Below are 23,245 nucleotides of genomic sequence, written 5' to 3'. Positions count from 1 at the left end.
GCAAGTCCAGGGTCTAGGCCAGGACCGCCCATTTGTAAGTTCTGCCTGTCGCCAGACCCCAGCGCTGGGCAGAAGTGAACGGAAGAGACAGGGCCTGGCGCTTCAGCGGGGCCCATGTCGGCCCCTTCTGCTGTCACCATGTGACCACTACACCAAACGACTCAGTAAAAACTGCAATCGCCACCCACAGATGGTGCGGAGATGAGGCAGGGGTTTGGGAGGAACACCTCTGGAAGCTGGGAAGCCTTTAGGACTGTCTCCCTAGTGACAGGCCTACACACCGCTTGTTCATCTGTGAACGGCATCTTGGCGGGTCTGATTCAGAAACCGTCCCCCATCTCCACCCCGCCCCACCACCCCAGGTGGCCGACCTACACCGAGCCTGGCACTTCTCATCCCAGGCTGCGCTGCCTCAGCCCTGCCGCTCTATAGCACGTCCTCACACATACAGCAAGAACTGAGAAAGATCCAAGAAACTCCCCACAAAACTCCAAATCACCACCAGTACATTTATTTGAGGAAGAAACAGTCCAATCGTATCAGGGACTTTTAAACTGGGTAGGACTAGAGGCACTGACCTGCCTAACCTCTGAGTGTTCACAAGTGCACAGGGAACCAGATCCCGCACACGCCGCCACCATTAAGCAGGTGCGCATTCGATGAGGGACTCATTCTGAGCAGCCACGTGATTTCCCTTTCAGAAGGTGCTGCCTTCCCACCGGGAAGTAGTGTTGAGAAAACAAAGGCAGAATCAGCCACAGCTTCTAGCACAGGCCTGGGCATGATGGTGGGTGGCCTCATGGCGGGGGATCACGCCCTATTTACAAGCAGGAGAGCGGTGCTCCCAGCTGAGCTGCAGGGGGAGCTGGGGCTGACTGGGGTGAGTGGGGTGGGACCTGACCTCAAGAGCCTTTTCCCATCCGACCTGGGCCTCTGCAGCCTTCTGACCCACAACAAGCAGACCTGGTACAACTGCAAAGCAAGGGGATGCGGCCCCGCTCTCCAGCCCCGCCCCGCCTCCCCAGGCCTAACAGGTGACCCGGCCCTGGGTGCAGCCTCACCCCACTCAACCCCGCTTCTGGACAGACACAGGGCAAACACGGACGCCGAAGCCCAGCTGGGCTGCAGCACATCTAGGTGTTGCTGGGTTGGAGTCGTCTTACAAGGGCCCGAGCTGGTCAGGCCCCACCCGCGGTGGCCAGGCTGAGGGCCAGGCTGAGCCGCAGCTTTTAGTGATTCAGGTTACTCCAGGGCAAAGGACGATCCTGATGACACCCGGCGGAAAAGGAGGCTGGAGCCGCGGAAGAGCTGGCCCTGGATGGGAAGGAACAGTCGGGTCAGTGAGAGGAGGCGGTCTTTCACATCCTGCCCCGAGCAAGGCCAGTGTGAGGCAAAGAAGGGCCCAGCAGCTCAGAGCTCAGGGCCGAGGCTGCATTCCTGAAGGGCAAGGTCACAACCTGCCCTGTGCTGAAGTGGTTCACTGGCCACTTCATGCCACAGGGTGACTTCACGCCACAGGGTGTCCACTGTTGATGGGTTACTAAGTCAGCACCCCCCAAAGAGGAGCATCCTTCTGGCTTCAGAGCCCAACTGGTCCAGGGCTCCTCCACTCCCCACAGGAGGTGACGCACAGGGAACGCACTGGGTCACTGGGAAGAACTGCACCCGGCTCTGGCTTCCCTCCCCCCTCCCATCTGTCCTCTCGCTGACCCGCGGTCAGCCCGTGCACGGCCTCTCCCCAGGCACTGCCCCATTCACAAGGCAAACCCAGGCTAGGAAAGCAAGGATCTGCCCTAGACACCAGGAGCCTTGACTTGGGGGCCCAAGGGCTCCAGCCAGTAGGAAGGCGCTGGGGCAACACCAAACCCCAACCCTGCCCCCTCACCAGGCTCAGCACGTGGCCCAGGTCCACCCTCAGGCTCTCCTGGGCACCAGGGCGTCCAGCGGGAGGGCTCGTGGCCCAACCCCACGGCTCCATCTCCAGCGTCTCATCGAGGGGTCAGACAGTGTGTGCCGCCTGCCCGGGGCCCCTCACACTTATCTAGAGTCTCTAAGAGCTGAAGAAAAGGGGACTTTTCTGCTGTAAATTTTTAAGTGAGCTCAGATCTAACTACCTCAAATCCTAAAATAAAGTGAAAAGTCAATTTAAATGTCTTAAACCAAGTCTACATTTACATTCTCTTTATCCTCCTCAAACCCTGGATTCCATGGCAACCCCTGATCTTTCCACGCAGTGAGGCACCCAGAGCTCACCTGCATGCTCAGGTACTTCCAGCAGTGAATCCAGGACTTGAACACGGGGGAGTAGGGAGGAAGCCCGGCCTGCAGCCTGCCAGGGAGGAGAGCATGTTAGACCCAGAGAGCCCGGGCGGTGATCACCAAGGACAGGCCTGGAACTGCCACTACCCACATCTGAACCAGTCACCCCAAAGGGTGTGGTGAACCCAGAGGAGCCAGGGTGCCAGGCGGATGTCAGGCCCAGCTGGGAGGGGGCAGAGCGCTGGATGGGCTCAGCTGGGTGCCCCCAGCAGCCTTGGCAGAGTGCCTGGTGGAGGGGCGCACACCTACCCACAGTTGTTCACAGCCATGAGGTCACCGACCAGCAGGAAGGGGTAGGTCAGCATGCTCACTGCAATCTGAAACCCAGGGAGACCTGCGCGTCAGTGACCCCTCGCCAGCCCCACCTGGGCCCAGGGAGCCGGGGCACACTGTGCCAACATCCTACACCACGGCCGGCCCCCAGCCACCACCAGAGCCGCCCTCCCAAGCCCCTCCCAGGCCCATGGGGCAGTGGGACAGGTGGCTGATTGACTTACCCCCATCACAAACTTGGTGTAGCTGCGGATGGCCAGGGCCTGGCTGAACTGAGGAGACAGAAAGGAAGACCGGTTTGCCACAGACACCTCGGGATGCACACGCCACACACGCAGATCCCTGCCACGCTGCCTGGTCCTGGCCTTTCACCCCGACCCACCCTGGCCTCACACACCCCTGTGCACACTGCCTTCCTTTCGGGGTCTGCCAGCAGCTTCATGGCCTTGGAGCAGAGCCATGAGAAGATCTGGGAGGCAGGAGTGGGACAGCCAGATGAAGGGATTCCCATGGCCCCACTGGGGACGGTGAGGAGTGAAGGCCAGGCAAGGGGATCCCCGGCTGCTGGTCTGTGCAACCCACTGGGCTGTGAGCTCCGAGGGCTTGGCCAGTGTCTGAGGCTTGGCACACAGTGCTCAGGAAGTGCTTACCGACTAGCAGAGCCAGCCACCTGAACTACCGGCACAAAATCCGTCCTAGGGCAAAATGGGGGGAAGCCTGGGCTTCCTGCCCACTTCACACCTCAACCTTGCCCAGGAGAGGGGCCTACCTATCCTTCAGCAGCCTGTGGCATGGCCATCCCACCAGATGGATGCCCTGCACCCCTGGGTGCTGGTCTGCTTAACCCTCTGCCCAAGTGGCAGCTTCACCTTAGCCTTTAAGCCACACAGAAAAGCACTTAAAGTACTTTCAGTGGAGCTGACTGCTGTTGTTGGAGGCTAAATGCAGCAGGCCCTGGTCAAACACCTGCCCACCTAGACTAGAGGGAACCAATCATAGTGGGCTAACCCCCTCCACCCCAGCTGTCCCAGCCTGAAACTCTCTGATGGCAGCAGCTCCCCCACCCACGAGGCCCCTGAGAAAGGGTAGGGCCATGGCTTCTGTAACTGTAGATGGAAGCTGGTCTCTACAGAGCCTGTGAATTTGCTCACTTTGAAAGGCCACTAAGACACCTACCCAGGCCGACAATTTCCCTGAGCAGAGGCTCTCAGTGGGGGCGGGGCTCCTCGCCAGACACATGCCCAGACACACACCGAACTGCCCAGACACAGACACATGGAGACTATGACACCCTCCGCCCCCACCCCCACCCCCAAGTAATCCTGGCAGACAGGTCCCTAAGCCCTCACCTTCCTTCCTGGGGTTGGCAATCCCTGCTGTTACAATGGCTGGCTACCAGGAACCCCCACCCATCACTGTTCCCCAACTCTCATCTTGATTCAGACAGAATCAGTCAAGCCATCAGGTCCTTAGACTCCTTTCTTCTTGGTGCCTTTTAGAAGGACAAGGCGTCCGCATGCCTGCCCCAACTGCTGAGGTCTGTGCACAGCAGGTGTGTGGGCCACTGTGAACACAATACTGGGGTGCTCTTGGATAGCACCCTTCCTAGTTGATGTGAAAAACCTCAAGGGAGGGAGCACCCGACCTGGCACAGGGAAAGACCTAGTCCCAGCCCTGGCGACCCCAGCCAAGTGCCTCTTGGGAGCCCTTCCCCCTCTGGGTCTCAACTTCTCTATCTGCGAAGCAGGATGACACACCTGCCCTGCTCCCTTCACAACTGGGGTGTTGTCAGGAGCAAATGTCATAATGTTCACAAAAGGGTTTGAAAGCATAAACACTAAGCAGAAGCTAAAGGTTGCTGGGAGTCAGTCTATCTTGTTTCCTGATCCCTAGTTGGGTCATAACTCACACAGCCTTGGATAAGCTGGGATGTCTCATTTCTAAAGCGGCCCAGGGATGGGCACTCCATAAACTCCAGGTTTCCAGTCTGAGGCAAAGGTGACCTGGGGACAGCAGAGGTCTTCCCTCAGACCACTCCCCCAGAGGCCCGCCCTAGCCCAGAACCCCAGAGTCCTCGAGTCGGCCCTAGACCCTGGGCATCAGAGGGACACAGAAAGATGGACAAGTCCTTGTTCCAACAAACCTGGGAACCTGGATTCTGGTCGTTTCCCAGCCCCCCTGGGGAGTCACTCACGCTGTCATCCACCAGGTAGGCATTGATGAAGTGGGCCAGCAGGTTACAGCCCCACAAGAAAACCACATCTCCCAGGAGGTGAGGGATTAAGCCACTAGAAAACAAGGTGAGCAAAGATGAGCCAGGGAGGGGAGCACTTCCTGGGGGCTCCACCCCAGGAAGCAGCAGGGATGTTCCAAGCTCCAAAGTCAGCACCTCCAATGCCGCAGGCAGGAAGCCCGCAGGGCCACGGGGGCCAGCGGCTATGCACACAGGAGGGCTCCTTTCTCCAGGGCTGGGGGTTATGTGCTCCGTCTGATACCAGATTAGCTTCCGGTTCCACGAGCGTTTTCAAACCACAGAAGCTGGGCCTCAAGATGTGAATGTTGCTAAATCTGGGATTTTCAATACAGATTATGAGAGGGCCTACATGTTGGTAGTTTTCTCCTGGCCTTGATACCTAACCACTCTCACAAAACACTGCTCAGTGCGTGCTGTCTTCCCCCGGAATGTCCACAGGCAGGCAAACTTCACAAGCTTTTAAAGCGACGGCCTCGGAGACGAGCAGAGAGGAGGCTCCCTCCAGATGCAGCACTGAGGATCGGGGGTCCTGCGTGTGCAGGTGGTTTTTAATGAGCTTATTTAGATATGTTTGTTTAGATATGGAGTGACTTGAAAAGATTTCCAGAAAAATGGCTATCTCTTGGGAGGGGAAGTAGAATTATGATTTTTGAGTTTTTAAAAATCGTATCTCAAAATACTTTAAAAGTTCACAAGAATTAGATGCAACACATCTATGTTCAGAGGGATATTAACAAAATGAACCTCTTGAATGCAATGTCTAATCCTGCTGCTCCCACCTGCGCTCAGGTGGCCTCTCCACACGTGCCCTTTGGTGCGTCCTGAGAACTGTAACATCTGCGTGTGTCACCTATTCCACACCCTTGTGAAGATGAGGAGAACCCAAAGGTTAAGTGACCAACAGGAGTCCTAGTCACACACCAGAATAACACTACACAATGAGTGTGGAAAACACCAGAGGTGCCCGAGCTGGTTTGGCCCAGTGGATAGAGTGTCAGCCTGCAAACTGACCAGGCTCGATTCTGGTCAAGGGCACATGCCAGGTGTGGGCTCGTTCCCTAGTAGGGGGTGTGCAGGAGGCAGCCAATCAATGATTCTGTCTCATCATTGATCTCTCTCTCTCTCTCTCTCTAGGGGGTGTGCAGGAGGCAGCCAATCAATGATTCTGTCTCATCACTGATCTTTCTCTCTCTCTCTCTCTCTGTCTCTCTCTCTGGCCCCCCCCCCCTCTGAAATCAATAAAAATATATTTTAAAACAACCAAAACGCCAGAGGTGGTGATGTGTAGTATTTTAAAGTCTGATATACCAGTCACGTGGGCAAATATTTACTTATATATTTGCTCGTGTATATGCCTATATGCATGGGTGTATATATAAAAGTATGTGTATGTACGTAAGTCAAAGTTTGGCACTATCGACATTTAGGGCTGAATAAGCCTTCGTGGTGGCTGCCCTCTGCATCGCAGGATGTTTACAATAGCCCTGGCCTCTACTGGACACCAGCCGTGACAACAAAAGATGTCTCCAGGCAGTGCCAACGTCCCTGGGGGCAAACATCACCTCCTGATGAGACACACACCCACACACATGCGCACACGTGGAGTTGTTTCTTGGTTACCTTAGATCATAAATCAAAACACCTGACCAACTATACAACCACAATATGAGTAAATAGAGAGCCCATATTTAGTACATACATGTCACTCACTGCCTAGACCTTAAAAGGCAAAACAGATGACACTTGTCAGGCCCGGCTCTGGGGCTCCATCTATGGATTATTCTGTCTGAACATAGTCGTTTGGTATGTTTTCTTTACAGGTAAAGTAAGATGGGTGTGAGACACAAGGAAGGCAGAGGGTCTGTGGTCCTTGGGAGCACATGTGCCCTGCTGGCAGGTGCTCTGCACAAACACAGGCCGAGCAGGGCCAGGTTTAGAAACAGGAATTGTTACATGAAATTCCCTACATGTCAGACATGAAGAACTCAGAAATGCTATCACTGAATGCTAATGCTGTCAGTGTTCGGTCCTCAGTCCATGGCACAGGTTGTCAGTCATTTTTCAGCAAAGAAACCAAGGACGATAGAGTGCCCTGGCTCATGCTCAGCCCCATGCCCACCCCCAGCCCTGGTAAATGGACAGGGCCTGGGTGGCTAGTGCAGTCAGCACTGAACAAACAGTACCGTCTCTGTGTGGGTTGGGTCTGGACAAGCCTGCACAGCTCTGGTCTGGACGATCTGTAGCTCGAACGCGCTGTGAAGTGCAGCTACTCAGACGGGAGCGGGGACTGGGGTTAGACTGAGGCCAGCAGCTGCGGCCTGAGAGGCTGAGTGAGCCTGTTAGCAGAGCCATGCCCGTGGGCAGCTTTGGAGATATAAACTCACGTACACAAAGAATCCCAGAAACCCCTCCTCTTTGAAAATCTTCCCAATGGAGCTCAGCACGCCGCTGTGAAGAAAGCAAGACGGGGCTAGAGGTCACTCAGTCACCTGAAGAAGCCCATTCCTCTACCCTCCACCCTCCCCACCGCTGCTCAGAGCCATCCACTCCTGGCCGGGACGGGCAGGGGAGATTGTTTCCAGGCAGAACCCAGTGGCGATGACAGAGCTCTTGTTTGGGGGCACTTACCCAGTTCAGAGGCTGGAGAAACCCTACCAGCACTGGGGCAGAACTCAGCAGTTAGCAGCCACTATTTCGTGGGTCTGGAATTTAGGACTAAACCTTCCAGCCTGGGCTACGGCCCCACAATGGGCACTTCCGCCTGGCCCTAGGCTTATCTCTGGCTGAACAGCCTTTTGGTAGAGAAGCAGGTGGAGTGGCAAGTGGCGAGAATTACCTTCCCAGAAGGCAGAGGAGAAACACAGGGCCCTGCAGCAGGAGGCCCAGATGCAGCCTGGGAGGCATCTGGTCCTCCCCAGCAAGGAGCCTGGGGACCAGCACTCATCATGTCCTGTAGGAGACCAGATGGGCTTCTAGGTGTGAAATGGAAAGCAGGCTCAAGAGCAACCCCTGTGACCTTGGCTAGCAACGCCAAGTGGCCGGTCCTACACGAGGTTCTGCAAAGCCTCAGGCGGCAGTGGCCCAGGAGAAAAAGGGACGGTGGGAGCCAAAGCCTTGGCTTGGCTAGTGCTGGTTCCAGGGCACGGGCCCTGCCAGGCCCCACTATCTTTCTCCTCAGAACAGTGGCACGGCTACGCCTGTTCCCATCTGCCAAGCTCACATTTCAGTCTAGGGCAGTGGTCGGCAAACTGCAGTTTGGCAAACCGCGGCTCACAAGCCACATGCGGCTCTTTGGCCCCTTCAGTGTGGCTCTTCCACAAATACCAACTTCTGCACATGGGTCACAAAGTTTCAATCGCACTGTACGTACGCGCCCGCACGTGGTATTTGTGGAACTGCCACACACGAGGGGCCAAAGAGCCGCATGTGGCTCGCGAGTCGCGGTTTGGAGACCACAGGTCTAGGGGAATGGGCCAATTTCCCACTAGTGAACCCAAAATGAGGCCCCATAGCAGCCAAGCTTCCTGGGGCCGTGACCCCACAGAACAGCAGCAGAATCAACGGAACCCAGGAAACGAGAATTAGAGAGGGTAACAGAGGCGTGTCCTCCTGTCACAGGCCTCCAGGATCCACCTCCTGTCCTGATTGAGCCTCTGAGGGGCAGGGCAGGATAATGCCGGAGGGAAGGGCTGTGTCAGCACACCTCTGCCCCAGCCCCTGCGCAGTGCAGCACGCAGATGCGAAGTGAGCACTTGGAAATCAGCTGCAGTGGACAGAGGAGGAAATGAGCTGTGAGCAGGTGCTAGGACAGTAGAGAAATCCTTAGGACATAACCTAGGGGGCAGGAGGAAACCCTGGCTCAGTCCTAAGTGCAGAATCAGCTCTAGTGCCAGGACTCCTAATCCAAACCAACCCCACGCCCAAGCGCCTCTCTGCAGGGCACGCAGGCCCGTCCCGGGCAGCCCGGACAAGAGACACAGAGAAAAGGCCCCTGGACACAGACTATGGAGGCCACTACGACGTTCTCCTGAAGTCAGCACATTAGAGCCACGCAGAGAAGGGGCAGTGACTGGCCCAGCATGGCCTGTCCTCGTAGACTCGGAATGGGGACTGGAATGGCCATGCCTCTCAGTCCCAAGAAGAATTACCCACCTGTACTTGGCCTCCCGTCCCACAAACTGAACCATGCAGCGCATTGAGATGACTGAGGAAAGAGAAAACACACAGAGGTGACATGACGCAAACACACAGAGCCCAGGACAGCCAGCTGTGGGTGCCCACTGAGTGGCCCCTGCACAGCATGGCCTGGGTCACAGAGCGGGGGCTTCCCAGCACACCCATGGCCACGACACCCCATCACTACCTGGGAAGAGCCCCAGCTCCCTCTGGACAGGACTCCTGGCCAATCTCTCCTCAGTGGGGTTGCAACGCAATACCCCCACCTCACCGCCCTTCCCCGTAAGTCTACCGCCGCCCAGCTAGTCCATGAGGGCCATCCCATTCCGCGCTGTGGCCTCCAGTGGGGCAGCTCACCATGCAGGGGGTGGGCCAGCATGCGAGACACGCACTGCATCATCATCTCGTAGGAGGTCTGCAAGAGGGCAGAGGGCGTCAGGGGAACCCTGGCAACCACTCAGTCCAGCCTGCCTCTGGAACTGGCACTCCTGGGGAGCTAAGAGCTCATATGGGGCACAACCTGAGATCCTGCAGCCCCCACATGGGGTCAGTCTACCTCAGGTGGCCCCACTTGTTGCCCACCTCCAATGCCCACCACTCAGGAGTGCTGCTGGGTCCCAGGCCAGGCCCCACAGCAGCTGAAGGCTTTCTGGAGCTCCCTGCAGTATCCACACCAGGCCTTCCACGTCGCCCCTCCCATGCAAGCACGAGGACCCAACTCTGAGCCTCTTCAAAGACCTGCCCAACTCAACGGTGAGAAATAACCCCACTCCTCTCCCAGGGCCTCTCCCTCTCCAATTCCAACACCCACCTCCTTCACCACCTTCCTCAGAGAGGTCTTCATGTCGTCCTTGTTGGACACCTGCTCGATCTCATCCGGAGGGAAAACCTGAGACAAAACACGAAGGAGGGCCAAGCAAATTACAGAGCCTCTTACTGTAACTCATGGGGCAAAGCGGCACGAAGCAGCTCCGACCACTTGCTCTGCAGTGACACTGGCTGGGCCAGCAGCCCCAGGTAACCCCCAGGGCTGGGGCCTGGTGTCACAGCCGTGGGAAAGCGGGAAGACCGAGGGGCAGGAACCCTCCCGACCAACGAGTGTCAGTGTGGGGCCGCCAGGGTTTGGAGCCTGGCTATGGTGCCGGGGTGGAGGCCCGACCAGTGTGGGGAGGGTGGCAGCTGGAGCAGTGCACACGGCTGCCTCGGGGGTGGCCGGGAGCTCAGGGGAACCTTGGCAACTGCTGCTGAGTCAACGGGCCTCACCTTCTTCATGCTGCCCCGGGTCACGGTGGAGAGGGCGTTGGACATCAGTCGGGGGCTTAGGCCTCGGAACAGCCCGATCTTCCCATCCACTTGCACAATGTACTTGGCTGCAAGGAAGCGGGGTGGCAGTGTCACGCCAGCCCAGACACCCACTCCCAAGTCCTCGTCACGGAGGGGAGGTCCGTCCAGGACCCTGGAAGCAATCAGGCCCCACCCATTTCTTCTCTAGCCCATTCCTTTGTGTAAAAGCCTTCAAAACATATTTCTGACAAACAAGTTCACATATTTCCTTTTTTAGCTTTGACAAATCTACTTGGCAAACTCAGCTCTAGTTTTCAACTCAGCAACTTCAGTGCTGCAACCCAGAAACCAGTTCTGTTATTCATTAAAAAATGTTTTTCTCGGGGGGAAGGAGGTAGAGTTCCCATAGACAACAATAAAGCGTGCAACCCAAGGGAAGGAAAAAGAAAAAGGACGGGCTCCCAGAAGAGGCTCAAGAGTGTCCGCTGAGCATGCCCGGGGACCCCACCTGGCACCTGGTGGCATTTATTAATCAGTGTGGGGAGGACATGCAAGTGGCGAAGTAACCAAAACAGAGGCCCCATGAACTATTTTACAGAAAAAACACCAGCAGTCAGGGAGCTAGAGCCCACCTGTGAGTCCTGCTTCTTCACTGGGGTCTCTGAAAGGATCGCTTTTTAAATTTTTGTTGTTTTCTTTAACATCAACTTTTAAACTATGTTCGAAAAGCCGCTGTACTTTACAAAGCTGGATACTTGGAAGCTGGCAGGCATCTCAGACATGCTCCCCTCAGCCCACGGCTTCAGCTCTCCGGTGCCGCACAGTGGCAGGAACCGGCTTTTCTCTGCAACACATCTGCCACCCGGCAGTCCCTGCCACTGCCACTGCTTTCCGGCCGCAGCACCTGTTACCTGCACACTTGCTTCCTGAGACGGGGAGGGCTGGGGAAAGGGGGCGGGGAGGGGAGGACACAGGCGCCTGGCTCCAGAGTGGCAGAAGGAAGGTGTGTTGTAGGGGAGGGGAGCACCAGTCAGGAAGAGGGGGGGGGGGGGCAGGGTAAACGAGTGTGATCTCCAGTGAGGCACTCAACCTCTTTCTATTCACCTGCCCACAGCAAAAAAGGAGTTAGGGACCCCTACTTCCCCGCCTCTGAGATGAAGAATGAACAAGTGAGAGCAGAGAAAGGCTCTTAAAAATGCCCAGAGGCCATGCTGGGCCCAAAGCCCCGCCCCCTCTCTTCCCCGAGGGCCAGGGGCTCTCTGGCTGCAGGGGTTCTGCAGTCCCTGAACTCTCTCCAGGAAGCTCTGTGCCTCACACCTTCACCCATTACACCTTCACCACGACGGGGAGTAGATGCTGTCCAGACAGCTCTAGGCATCCACGTAGCCGAGCCCTCTCCCACGGGAGAGCAGGGTGGTGTCTGGAAACACCCAATGGGCACCTGCTACCACACCCGGATGAAAACACCATCCATGTAAACTGGGGTGGGGAGCTCATCTTTGCAAGAGGCGGTAAAGTGAGTCGAGACCCCTCCCCTGAGTCCTTTCGGGAATGACTGCGAGGTGAACAAAGCCGGTCTGGGCTCTACCTCTCGTCCCTCGCATGGCTGGGGGGTGCCTAGCCATACAGAGACACCCCAGGGAGGGTCTGGCAGCCCACACCCCCGCTTCCCACAGACCCAGTGTTGACTGGGTCACCAGCCTCACTGTACTTCCGTGAGGTGCCGTCCTCACTCCGATCTCCCGTCCCCCACACTGACAATCTTTAAGTAAAAACAAATAACACATTTCCCCACAAAATGACACGTTCTGACTGGCCCCAGACTGTGCCCAGCACCATGGCGGCAAGACTGAAAGAGAAACGTGACCTCAGATTCTGCCAGCAGTGTATGAAGTGAAACAAAGGGGACAGGAGGCGAAGCCCCAAGTTATTCGGTAGAAACAAAGGTTTTTAGAGAACATTCTGGAATGACCAAACAGATTAAGAGCAGAGGTGGCGGAGGCATAAGGGGATCAGGCAACAAGGGCACATTTTAAGAAAGTCCCCAGCATGATCACCCTGTGAGGGTGGGGACTGGGAGAGGGGCAGCTGGTGCCCACGGGCCAGGGGATGAGCAGCAGAGGCAGCCAGGTGGGCTTCTTGGTGGAGAGACCTTGGGACAGGAGGGGCAGGGGTGTGTGAAGGGCCAGGCATGAAAATGCTGGTGCCACTCTGGAGAGGAATGCAGGCCAGGGCAGTGAGGCTGCCTGCCCCAGCTCACCCGGCTGGTCAGGGCACACCGCAGGTAAAGCCATTCAGCATGCACTGGTCTATACCCAGTGGGTGGAGATGCCAGAATGAGTTGGCTCCATGCCTGGGGAACACAAAGGAAAGAGGACGAAGAAAGAAGAAAAAGAACCTGGCCTCCTGCTACAGTAGCAGGAAAGCAGAAAAGCTGGTAACAGGGCCGACTGCTCAGAGGGCAAAAGGACACCTCACTGCCCCCCCCCCCCCATTCCAGGCACAACCTGGGGGCAGGGATGACAGGGACCAGTGTCTTGACTGTCTCCTCCCTTGAACACCTGTCTGCCCCTCCCCCCTCCTGGCCTGCTGCCAGGTAGAGGAGCTGGACCAAAGCTGTACTGTTCACCTGGTCTCACCCCAATACCCTGCTGCCTCCGGCCACACTCTGGGATCCCCTCCTCCAGGCCAGCTGACTCGGGGTGCCGTGCTGCCCATGTGTCCCCGGGCCAGCTGGGCCTGCTCCCCATCTGACGCTTCTGCGTGTCGGTGCGGGCGCTCCTGCCCAGGAAGCACTCACCGTAGGTGAAGAAGCTGGGCAGATAGAGGACCTTCCTCCCCAGCACATTGGTCCCAACGGTGGGGGGCATCGGCTCATGGCCCACCTTCAGAATAACACACACAAAGGGAGGTCAGGTTCCACTGCTGACTCAGCCTCCCTGCTTCTCGTCTTCCCAGGCCTCTAAGTCTTTCCCCACAAATTCTAATGCTGTTCCTGTCGATGTTGTCCCCATCAAAACATACAAGAAATTTCATCAGTGTCTATAACCATCAGGATCCTGAATCTCCCAATGAACAGAAATGCCTGGTCCCAGATACCACCCAACCTCTATCCAAGTCACCCCCACCCGCCAACAGTGTTACCTCCAAATTCCAGATATCCCCAGGACAAAACCCCCGATTTTTATATACTTTGAATCCCATGCTCATCTCAGAATAAACCTGTTTATGGTCATCTCCAGGTTAAAAATTTCAGTCGTCTCAATTCTAAATGCGGTTAACACCAAAACACAGCACATCCAAATCTCATCCCAAACTTCAGACAGCTCAGCCCCAGGCAGCCCATTCCAAAGGTCACCCAGAACTCGCATTTCTTACCGCACCCACAGAAGATGCCAACAGATCCGTTCCTCTCACTCTCAGGCAGAGCAGACTGCCACCTCAAATCCCAGCTGCTCCTCAAACAATCCCTCAACTGTTTTCTAATCGCAGTCACCCGCATCCTTGTGACAGAATGTCCCCGTATTTCTGTGGGGCTATGGTCACTTTTGCTGTGTAGATGCTGTTAGGTGTGTAAACCTCATGTGGGTGAAGGACCAAGCCACCCACACCCCATGAGGAAGCGGGGTCTCTGAGGGGTGAGGTTGTTTGCCACGCTGCCAATTGAGGAGAAAGACTCTGCTGCCAGGCAGGAGGCAGGGTGTCTGGGAGACCAGCACCTAGGTGGGGTGTGAGAAGTCTCCTTCCTTGACAGGGGGCTGGGACAGCAGCCCTGTCCCTCAAAGCAGGCCAACTGAGCCCATGGACCAGTGAACCAGAGCGGCAACTTTTTTCCCCCAAATAAATATATTTTTATTGATTTCAGAGAGGGAGAGATATAGAAACATCAATGATGAGAGAGAATCATTGATCAGCTGCCTCCTGTACACCCCTAACTGGGGATCAAGCCTGCAACCCGGGCATGTGCCGTGACCCGGAATCGAACTGTGACCTCCTGGTTCATAGGTCAATGCTCAACCACTGAGCCACGCCACCAGGCAGAGCAGCAACTCTTGAAATGTGGAAAGCAGAAACGGTAGGTAGGGTTGGGAGCTCTGCCTTAAAAACTGAACGAGGTAAGCTTCTAGTGCTTTCCTGGGTCAATTCCCTTTCTTTGTTGCCTTAGGGGTTTTGACAGTTCACGCTGTCCCTTGTGGATGGGATTCTGAGCTACATGACATATTACTGACTGTAAAATAAGAAAGCTTCTCTGGATGAGGACCTTCTTTAAAAAAAAGTCTATCCCAGGGGAGCTGGAGAACAGGGATGAGCCAGCTGACCTAGGCAGTTAACCCTCCCACACATTCCCTTGTGGGTTAAAAGCAGAAAGGTTCTGGGTTTTGTTTTTGCCTCTTACACAGGTAACATTCCCTTTATCCTCTCTACTCCAAGTCTCAGCTACGCTCTTTTGCTGTCTTATCCAGTCTAGTCACAACAATTTGGGAGTCCCATTGATTCCAATTTCATCCCTAAATCTGCTGTGTCCCTTCGCCTCATGCCCCCATAGCTTCCAAATCTACCGAGTCTATATCTGTAACTTCCACCTGGGTTATCAAAGGCACACTGCCATATTTCACCCTTATTCTCCTTGCCCGCAAAATTTCATTATTTGAGCCCAAGTCATACTTACCCAATTTCATCCCCAATTCCATGAACCCATCCAGAGCTGTGGCTCTGTATCAGATTCTGGCAGTTAGTCCATACCCTTCAATCTCCAAATCCTGAAACCTAACACCCACAAGCCCTGATCTTAGGCACGGTGTTCTTTTGTACCCCAAATCTGCCACTCCAAGCCTGTTACCCCCAAAACTGGTATCTATCTTTTACAAAATATTACTGATTCCTGAGCTATGCCCATTAAAATTTCACCCCAAAGTATGCTATATTCAGGACTGGCTGAGTTCAAACTGGAGAGGCCGCCTCCCCACCATCCAGTTCTTCTAACCGTTTAGCCTCCCTTTACTCCCCAATTCCTTTCTCCCTCATTCCCAATTCTCTCTTCAAATCACCCGTACTTCAGCTTCTTCTCAAACCTGTAAACCAAGTCTACAATGGTCCAAATGATGAAGCTACTCCCCACTTCCTTTCCATGGAGCCCCTATTCCTACACTCCAGCATCCTCCACTCCACAGAACCTCCTATCTGCCACCCTAAAACCCCAGCCCTCACCAATCTCACTCCAGCAGCCAAAACTCAGCCCCCAGTACCCTTACTTCACATCTCAGGTACCATGTCACAGTCAGGTCCTACCCTCCAAATCTATTACCCCCTTCCCTTTATCCCCTCTACTCCAAGCCTGATTTCAATTACTCCCATTCAAGTCCCTCTTATTCCAATGGTATCTCCCACTGTCAGTACAATTATAAAGACAGTAAATCTGACACCCATTCACCTCAACTCAAATCAAACCTCAAATCTTGGTTGGGTCTCCATCTCAGTGTCCCCCCCCCCCACCCCCCACCCCCCACCCCCCCACCCCCGCCCCGCAACCCACTCTTCTTAACTGGAAAATTCTAGGCTAAATCTTCAAGCCTGAACTACCCCCATCTAAACAGTGCCCATCTCTCAGCCACCCCCACCTAATTCGGCCAAATATGCACCCCTCCACGCTGCCTCCTTCCAGCTCAATCCCTCCCTTTCTCAAGGAGCCTGCTTCCTCTGCAAGGCACTGCTGGGGCGCCAGCGCACCCAGTGCACCTGCAGGCACGGTGCCAGACATCCCTGCCTCGGCCTCGGCTTCTGCCAGTCTCTATCCTGTCACCTGATGTCCCAACGACCCTTTATGCCCGCCCCCCCCCCCCGAGTTACGAGGACTGAGTCCCATCTCCCGACCCCCACCGCGACTTCCATTTTCTCCTCCAAATGCGTCATCGTTTCCCCTGAAAGCCTCCTCGCTCCCCCGCTCCAGACAAAACGCCACTGTCCCCTCCCCCGCTGCGTCGCCCTACGTTCCCCTCCTCCCACCAAATCCTCCGTCGCTATCAGACCGGGAGCCCCCCACCTCCGGCTAAATCCTCGCCTCCCCCCTCTCCCACCAAACCCCGTCCCCGGCAGGTCCACTGCCCGCCTCCTTCCTGGAGTCTGACGCCTTTCTCCGCTCTTAATTTTTGGCCCAGGTCCCCCGCCCCCCCGTCCTTTGTCTTAAATCCGTCCCTTTAAATCCATCCCCATCATGGCCAGAGCTCTTGCTCCCTTCACCCTAAATATGTGCTCACCTTCTAAAGATTTAGCCTCGGCCCCCCAATTCTCCTTCCCACCCATTCGCCAAAACGTCCTACCCCTTCCCCAAATCCGTTGCTTTTTCACTCACCCCAATATGCCCCTTCCTTCCTATTCTAAGTTCTCGCCTCCATGCCTTCACCCCCGAAAGAAACCCGTCTCTCTCCCATCGCCCTCCCCCGGCACCTCCAGAACTCCTCGCTCCTTCCACCCTCCCCCGAATCTGTCGCTCTGACCCCCTCGCCCCCTCTCCCACACCCTCCAACCTGTGCCCCTGCACCCCAAACCCTCCTGCCGTCCTCCGCTCCCGCTCCTGCGGCCCAGCAAACCCTCGGCCCCCGCCCCCTCCCCAAACCCGTCGCCATCGACCCCCCGCCCCAATTTGACCGGATCGAGGCATGTCACCTTCACGGGAGCACCCCCCCCCTACGGCGCCCCCGGCCCCCACCTGGATGAGCAGTTTCACGTAGAGCAGCGGGTGGCTGAGCGCCGTCACGCCCGCGCCCAGTGCCACGAAGAGGGCCTCGGTGGTCGGGGCGTTGTCCCCAGAGCCCAAGCCCCCGGAGCCGCCGTCCATCCTGCGCGCCGAGGGCTGCGCCGCGGGCCGGGGGTGGCGCGGGTGTGCGCGGTGCGCGGGCGGCGGGTCGCGAGCCCGGGCCTCCACCCCCGCCGCCGCTCCGCCGCGCGCTCCGGCTCCTGCTCCGGCTCCCGCCATCCCCGCGGCACCGCCGCGAGCCCTGGGCGCCACTTCCGGGTCCAAGGCCCCCATGGCGCCGGCCCGCGAGGTCACTCCCCGTCACGTGACGGCGGCGCCCCGCCCCTCGCTGACGTCAGGGGCCGTGCCGCGGCGGAGCCGCAGGGGATCACGGGAGGGCGGCGCGCGGGGAGTCCGCGCTGGACGCCCTCTCCGACTGGCCGGGCTGGAACCTGGCGCTGCGCTCGGCGGCCCGGGCCTGGGTGGGCCTCCGTTGGCTCGGGCGCTCTCCCGAGGTTCCCGTGAGCGGCGGGGGCGGGGCTGGCGGTTCTAGAAGCCGGACGCCCCCAATACGGTCTGCGGCGTTGCTAAACCCGGTCCGGGCTTCGGGAGTTTTCCCTGCAGGTCTGCGCCCGCCGCTCTGCGGCCGGGGTCCTGGACGGAACGGCCTCCGGCTGCCGGGCTACAGCTCTGCGGGCTCAGGCCGCCCTCCCGGTTGCCTCCGCCACCAGAACCGACCCAGTCTCCCGCAGCCTCTTTGCACTTGAGCCTTCGGAACCTCCCTGGGGGCCCACGGTTGGAAAATGTGTTTTGCTCTTAAAGTTCCTGGCCCGTCTCCCTCCTAGATCCGGGGGTTTCCATCAGTCGCTCGCAGGCCCTGTGCCTTTAGTTAATAAAAATGAAGTAATAACTGGCCCTAAAATCGCACCTGCTTTGTGCCAGACACATTTTAAGGTGCTTTGCACCATGTTAACTCCAGTATAATCCTCACAACACCCGTAGACGAAGGCGTAGCTGGTCCTGTCCTCTACTAACATGTTCAATTTCATTTCTCTTTGTTGTAACGTCGATGAGATGCACAGGAACTGACCTCCTGTTTGTATCCGTTAGCCTCGTTATCGAGTAAGTCGAGGACCTACTGTGTTTATTACCGCAAGTGCCTGCCCCTGCAAGGACGCCTGGGGCCGCCTGCTGCTCGGGAAGGTGCTCAGAGAGGCTTCTGGTTGAACGGGAGGGATCGGGTAGCTCAGAGGCTGCAGGAAAGCAGCGGGGGGCCTGGCCCTGTGCCTGTTCTTGTCGTGTTCACTGTGAGCAAGTTCTTTAGAGCAGACATCCGCCTTCTGGCCATTTAGTCCGGCTTCTAGCAGTCTGCCCTTCCCAGCTCCCTTAACCCTTTGCGGTCGTATGTCTGCTCTCAGCCAGCACAGCAAGGAACCTTAGGAATCTTGACTCCATTCATGTATCAGTTCATAATTTCTCCGAAAGCTCTTAAGTGTCTAAGCGACCTTGTCACGAACCAAAACATTGCCCCGACAAATCGGAGATATCGAAACTCAATATAAACAAACGCAGTCGTTCACACTCGCCATGCAAAACACCGTGGCGAGTCAGTCGCCATTTGAGAGTGAAGAAATCGACAAGCTTCGGAGATACTAAGAATTTCAAATAAAGCTTTACAAATTATGTTTAACTGTAATTAGGCATTCTCGCTTGTTAAGATATTTCAAAATAATACTCCAAAATGGCAAAAAGAAAGTTACCGAAAGAAGTGTACTGCGAATCTGAAAGTAACGATGGAGAGTTTTATTTTGGCACCTTGAATGCTGACTCTGACGTAGAAAGTGATAACGTTTGTAGTGATTCTACTAGTGGTGACGTAGTTCCAAAAAAGAATGAATAAATCTTGTTTATCCTTCATAATCTTGCATGTTATGTATCACTGCTCTTTCAATGGAAATTAATTCCGACTAGTACAACACCCATGTCCAAATTTAATACGACCGCAAAGGGTTAATTAAAAAGCCACTCCTGACAAATACTCTAGCAGTGGTCAGTCCGTGAGGTCTGAAAGGTTGGCGACCGCTAGTTTAAGGAAACCTTTGGAGCAGTGGTTCTCAACCTTCCTCATGCCGCCACCTTTTAGTACAGTTCCTCATGTTGTGGTGACCCCCAACCATAAAATTATTTTCGTTGCTACTTCATCACTGTAATGTTGCTACTGTTATGAATCATGATGTAAATATCTGATATGCAGGATGTATTTTCATTGTCACAAATTGAACATAATGAAAGCATAGTGATTAATCACAAAAACAATATGTAATTATAAATGTGTTTTCTGATGGTCTTAGGTGACTCCTGTGAAAGGGTCGTTCGACCCCCAAAGGGGTCGCGACCCACAGGTTGAGAACCTCTGCTTTGGAGTCTGTAACACCTTCCACATCCCAATCTTTTTTTTTTTTTTAATGTATTTTATTGATTTTTTACAGAAAGGAAGGGAGAGGGATAGAGAGTTAGAAACATCAATGAGAGAGAAACATCGACCAGCTGCGTCCTGCACACCTCCTACTGGGGATGTGCCCACAACCAAGGTACATGTCCTTGACCGGAATCGAACCTGGGACCTTTCAGTCCTCAGGCCGACCTCTATCCACTAAGCCAAACCGGTTTGGCCACATCCCAATCTTGCTAGCCTACCTCCCTTCCTTTCTTCCCAGCGCTGGCTTCGCTAACCCAGTTTTGTTCTGGTCTAAATCACTGCAAAGCCTCCTAGCCCACACTGGCCATTGTGGCTCAGTTGGTTGGAGCGTACTCACTGGCACCAAAGGGTCTTGGGTTTGATTCCCAGTCGGCACATGCCCAGTTGGCTTTCGTGTGGGAGGCAGCCTCTTAATAATAATAATAATAATAATAATAATAATAATAATAAGCCTCCTAGCCCTTTCAGGTTACTCTCTTTTCTCCTTCAAACACAACTTTCATTAAACCTACCTCCCACCCCAGGAGCATTTTAAATGACTCCCTTTTGCCTGATTTAGGCTTTTCCCCTACAGGGACCCTAAAGTGAAGTTCACCCACAGCCTCAGCTAACATTGCAGTGGCACACTAACTCTCCGCCCACAAGTCAGATTTCTGTAACTTCCTCGCACAAACCTTTTCTCCTCTCGCTTTTCCTCCCCATTGTCCCCAGCTGTCTGTTTTTCCTTCTGACCTTGACGTGGGTCCCCTGTTAGCCCTGTCATTGACTCTGCCTTACATGGCTACCTAACTTTTTGTGTATATTTGGTCCTTTCAGACCGTTCCATGGAAGGCAGCCACAGAGTATTGTGTTGCATCATTTTGTATCTTCCACAGCACCAAATACGGGGATATACTTGCAGTTAATGTTCAGTAAATTCTTTTTAAGTGATTGAATAATTTCCCTTAAGCAAAGGCATTAAAGTAAAAATAGGTCGGTTCAAGCAGTGAGACACCTAGGAAACCGAACAGAAGCAAATAGATAACTGTACCATGGCTATAGTTCCACAACCCAGGGCTCATAGGAACAGCAAGAGAGAAAAAAGTTCACAACCAAAAAATTACAAACCACTCAAAAACACATCCCATCATGACAGTGCATGGCCAAAATAGGAAGCTTACGACTCCTGGGAACTTCACACAAAGAGCAATCCGAAAGAAACGTTAAGGGAGAAAATGTAGTTTTCAAATAAAAAATAAAAAAAGGCCAAGAATAGAAAGTATAAGAAAAAGACACTGTGAACAAAGAACAGGTACATTTGAAAAGGAAGCCAACAGGTGGGCTGGAGATGGACGCGTGCTCCCTGCAATGGCAGCTGGCCGTGTGTGCGCAGCGGTCTCCGGGCCGGTTGGTGCCCCCGCCCGCCCCACGGTCCCGTTTGTCCGTAGTCACCACCACAGAGTGCCTGCCACACTGTGCTGTGGCTTCTGCTTTGTCAGTCTCCCCCGTTAGAGCGCAGGGACTGTCCTATTCATGGTTGGCACAGCGCCTGGCACATGGCAGGAACCCACTGTTTTCCAAGAAAATGTATGAAAAAGCAAAAATAATTTTAACAAAGATAAAATTTGTGGTAACACCACATACAGAATGAGAACTTTAGCGAACCCTATATGCCCCAAATTAGGATCCAACAACAGCAGGAAATGAACAAGAACTACGACTCTTGTAGACGTTATTGCCAAGGATATAAGCCACCGTCCCTGGAACCCTGTGGGAAACGAATGAAAAGAGAATACAGCCCTACCCGGTTTGGCTCAGTGGATAGAGCGTTGGCCTGCGGACTGAAGGGTCCTGGGTTCAATTCCGGTCAAGGGCATGTACCAGTAGGGGGAGTGCAGGAGGCAGCTGATCGATGTTTCTCTCTCATCGATGTTTCTAACTCTCTATCCCTCTCCCTTCCTCTCTGTAAAAAATCAATAAAATATATATTATTTTAAAAAGGGAGAATACAAAATAGTAAGTACCCACTATTGCAGGTAAACGAACATCAAACTAATCAGGTCGGGAGTGAACTTGAGCTGATGTCAAGGTCAGTGTGAGAGTTCAGGCCTCATCCAGGGACAGACGAGGCACAGCGGGTGTCAGGAGACTTTATCCTGGTGGAAAGCCTGGACGTAGGCCCCCAGTTTACTAGTTCTGGGTGAGAACATTCTGGCTGCACTGTTCACCTGTTGGCCTGGGTAGGGGCAGGGAGCACTGGCCTTCCTTCTGTCTGGACCCCTAGGGTCCCATACCCAGATATCAACCCCACCCGGAGACCAAGCTGCCAAAGGAACCAATTTTAGGTTCTGGCATCCCTGCCCCCACGGCTCCCCACCCTTCCCCAAAGCACGTAGGATTCTACTGCGCAGTTTTAAGAGCTAAATTCAACCAGCTGTCCTATATTCAGGGAATCTTCTGCTAAGTGCAGTGAGGCCTGTCTGCGCAGGTGCCCAGGTCCTCCCAGACAAGGTTGCTACTGGCTTTACCTATATTAACTCCAGTGATTATTTCAATACTAGTGACCCGGTGCACAGATTCGTGCACATTGAAAGGAAATTAATTAGAAGGTGGCTGCTGGGGCGGGACTGGGTGAGACAGGGCCAGACAGGTCCTGGAGCCAACCTGCCCGGCCGGCTGCACCTGGGGCGGCGCTGTGGCTCCAAGGGCATCTGTGGAGTGAGTGGGGTGCCTCCACCTGGCCTGTGGGGAATCAGGTGAAACTGGCTCTCCCACATCCCCCAAGGGGTCCCGGATTGCCAGCAGACGGTTCACCACAGCTTGGCAGCTCCTGCATTGAGCATCTGCCCCCTGGTGGTCAGTGTACATCATAGCTACTGGTTGGAGCATCTGCCCCCTGGTGGTCAGTGTACATCATAGCTACTGGTTGGAGCATCTGCCCCCTGGTGGTCAGTGTACATCATAGCTACTGGTTGGAGCATCTGCCCCCTGGTGGTCAGTGTACATCATAGCTACTGGTTGGAGCATCTGCCCCCTGGTGGTCATTGCGTGTCATAGCTACCAGTTGGAGGGTGGCTTTGCCTTTTATATAGACCAGGTAGGCTATGCGGATCATCTTCATTCCACAGGTGAAGAAACAGAGACCCAAAGAAGTTACGTAACTTGCCCAGGATCGCACAGCTAATAAGAGGCAGAGCTAATAAGATTCAGATCCAGATCTGCCTTAGTCTGACACCTCACTCTCTCAAATGGAGGCGAAAGAAAATGGACAGTGTCCAGGATGATGACTCTGGGCCTCCAGGGGCTGCTGCCAGGTGGGCCAGTCGCTTCGAGATTATTGATGCCACAAAGGCCTTCTGGATGCACCGTCTGTGAAGAAAGCAAGCTTTCCGCAGCTGTTGGCCCACATCTGCTGATGCACACGCAGTGTGGGCACCAAGCTCTGGTGAGCCACAGGGCAGTCTGCTGCCAGCCTCACTCTGATCTTCCTCCTCCATTTCTTCATACGTCCGGTGGAGAAGCATCTCCTTAAAAGCTTACCACTTGCCCCTGAGATGACACTCCGCAGGCCACGCCCCGCTTGGGTGCTCCACAGTTGCTGACTGATCTGGAAACAGCCTACCTGTGGAGGAAACATGCTATCTGGAGTCGAAGGGGCCTTGCTGAGTCCTGGGATTGCTGCTCCCAGCTGTGCAGCCCTAGAGGCTCTCTGAGCCTCAGTTTCCCCGGGTGTGCAATGAGACTGGGG

At 54.9% G+C, this 23,245-nt stretch overlaps 1 protein-coding gene across 2 annotated transcripts; it reads right to left on the bottom strand.

The window, feature by feature from the left end:
• Positions 1 to 489: 489 nt before the first annotated feature.
• On the bottom strand, positions 490 to 17,365 carry MTCH1 (mitochondrial carrier 1). 2 transcript variants are annotated; one of them, XM_059701824.1, is made up of 12 exons: positions 17,013 to 17,365; positions 13,107 to 13,191; positions 10,286 to 10,392; positions 9,834 to 9,911; positions 9,380 to 9,437; positions 8,999 to 9,050; positions 7,235 to 7,294; positions 4,736 to 4,880; positions 2,817 to 2,864; positions 2,569 to 2,636; positions 2,254 to 2,329; positions 490 to 1,314 (listed from the first exon to the last, which is right to left on the bottom strand). In XM_059701824.1, exons 1-12 carry the CDS (start codon positions 17,331 to 17,333, stop codon positions 1,243 to 1,245), a joined length of 1,170 nt encoding a protein of 389 aa, XP_059557807.1. In that variant the 5' UTR covers positions 17,334 to 17,365; the 3' UTR covers positions 490 to 1,242. The 2 variants fall into 2 exon arrangements, with proteins under 2 accessions (XP_059557807.1, XP_059557808.1); XM_059701825.1 differs by having other exon boundaries at positions 4,787 to 4,880.
• Between the last annotated feature and the right edge of the window lie 5,880 nt (positions 17,366 to 23,245).

The sequence above is a fragment of the Myotis daubentonii genome, chromosome 6, assembly GCF_963259705.1.
Source record: "Myotis daubentonii chromosome 6, mMyoDau2.1, whole genome shotgun sequence".
Taxonomy (NCBI): Eukaryota; Metazoa; Chordata; class Mammalia; order Chiroptera; family Vespertilionidae; genus Myotis; species Myotis daubentonii.
This window is presented reverse-complemented; position numbering and strand designations above follow the sequence as displayed.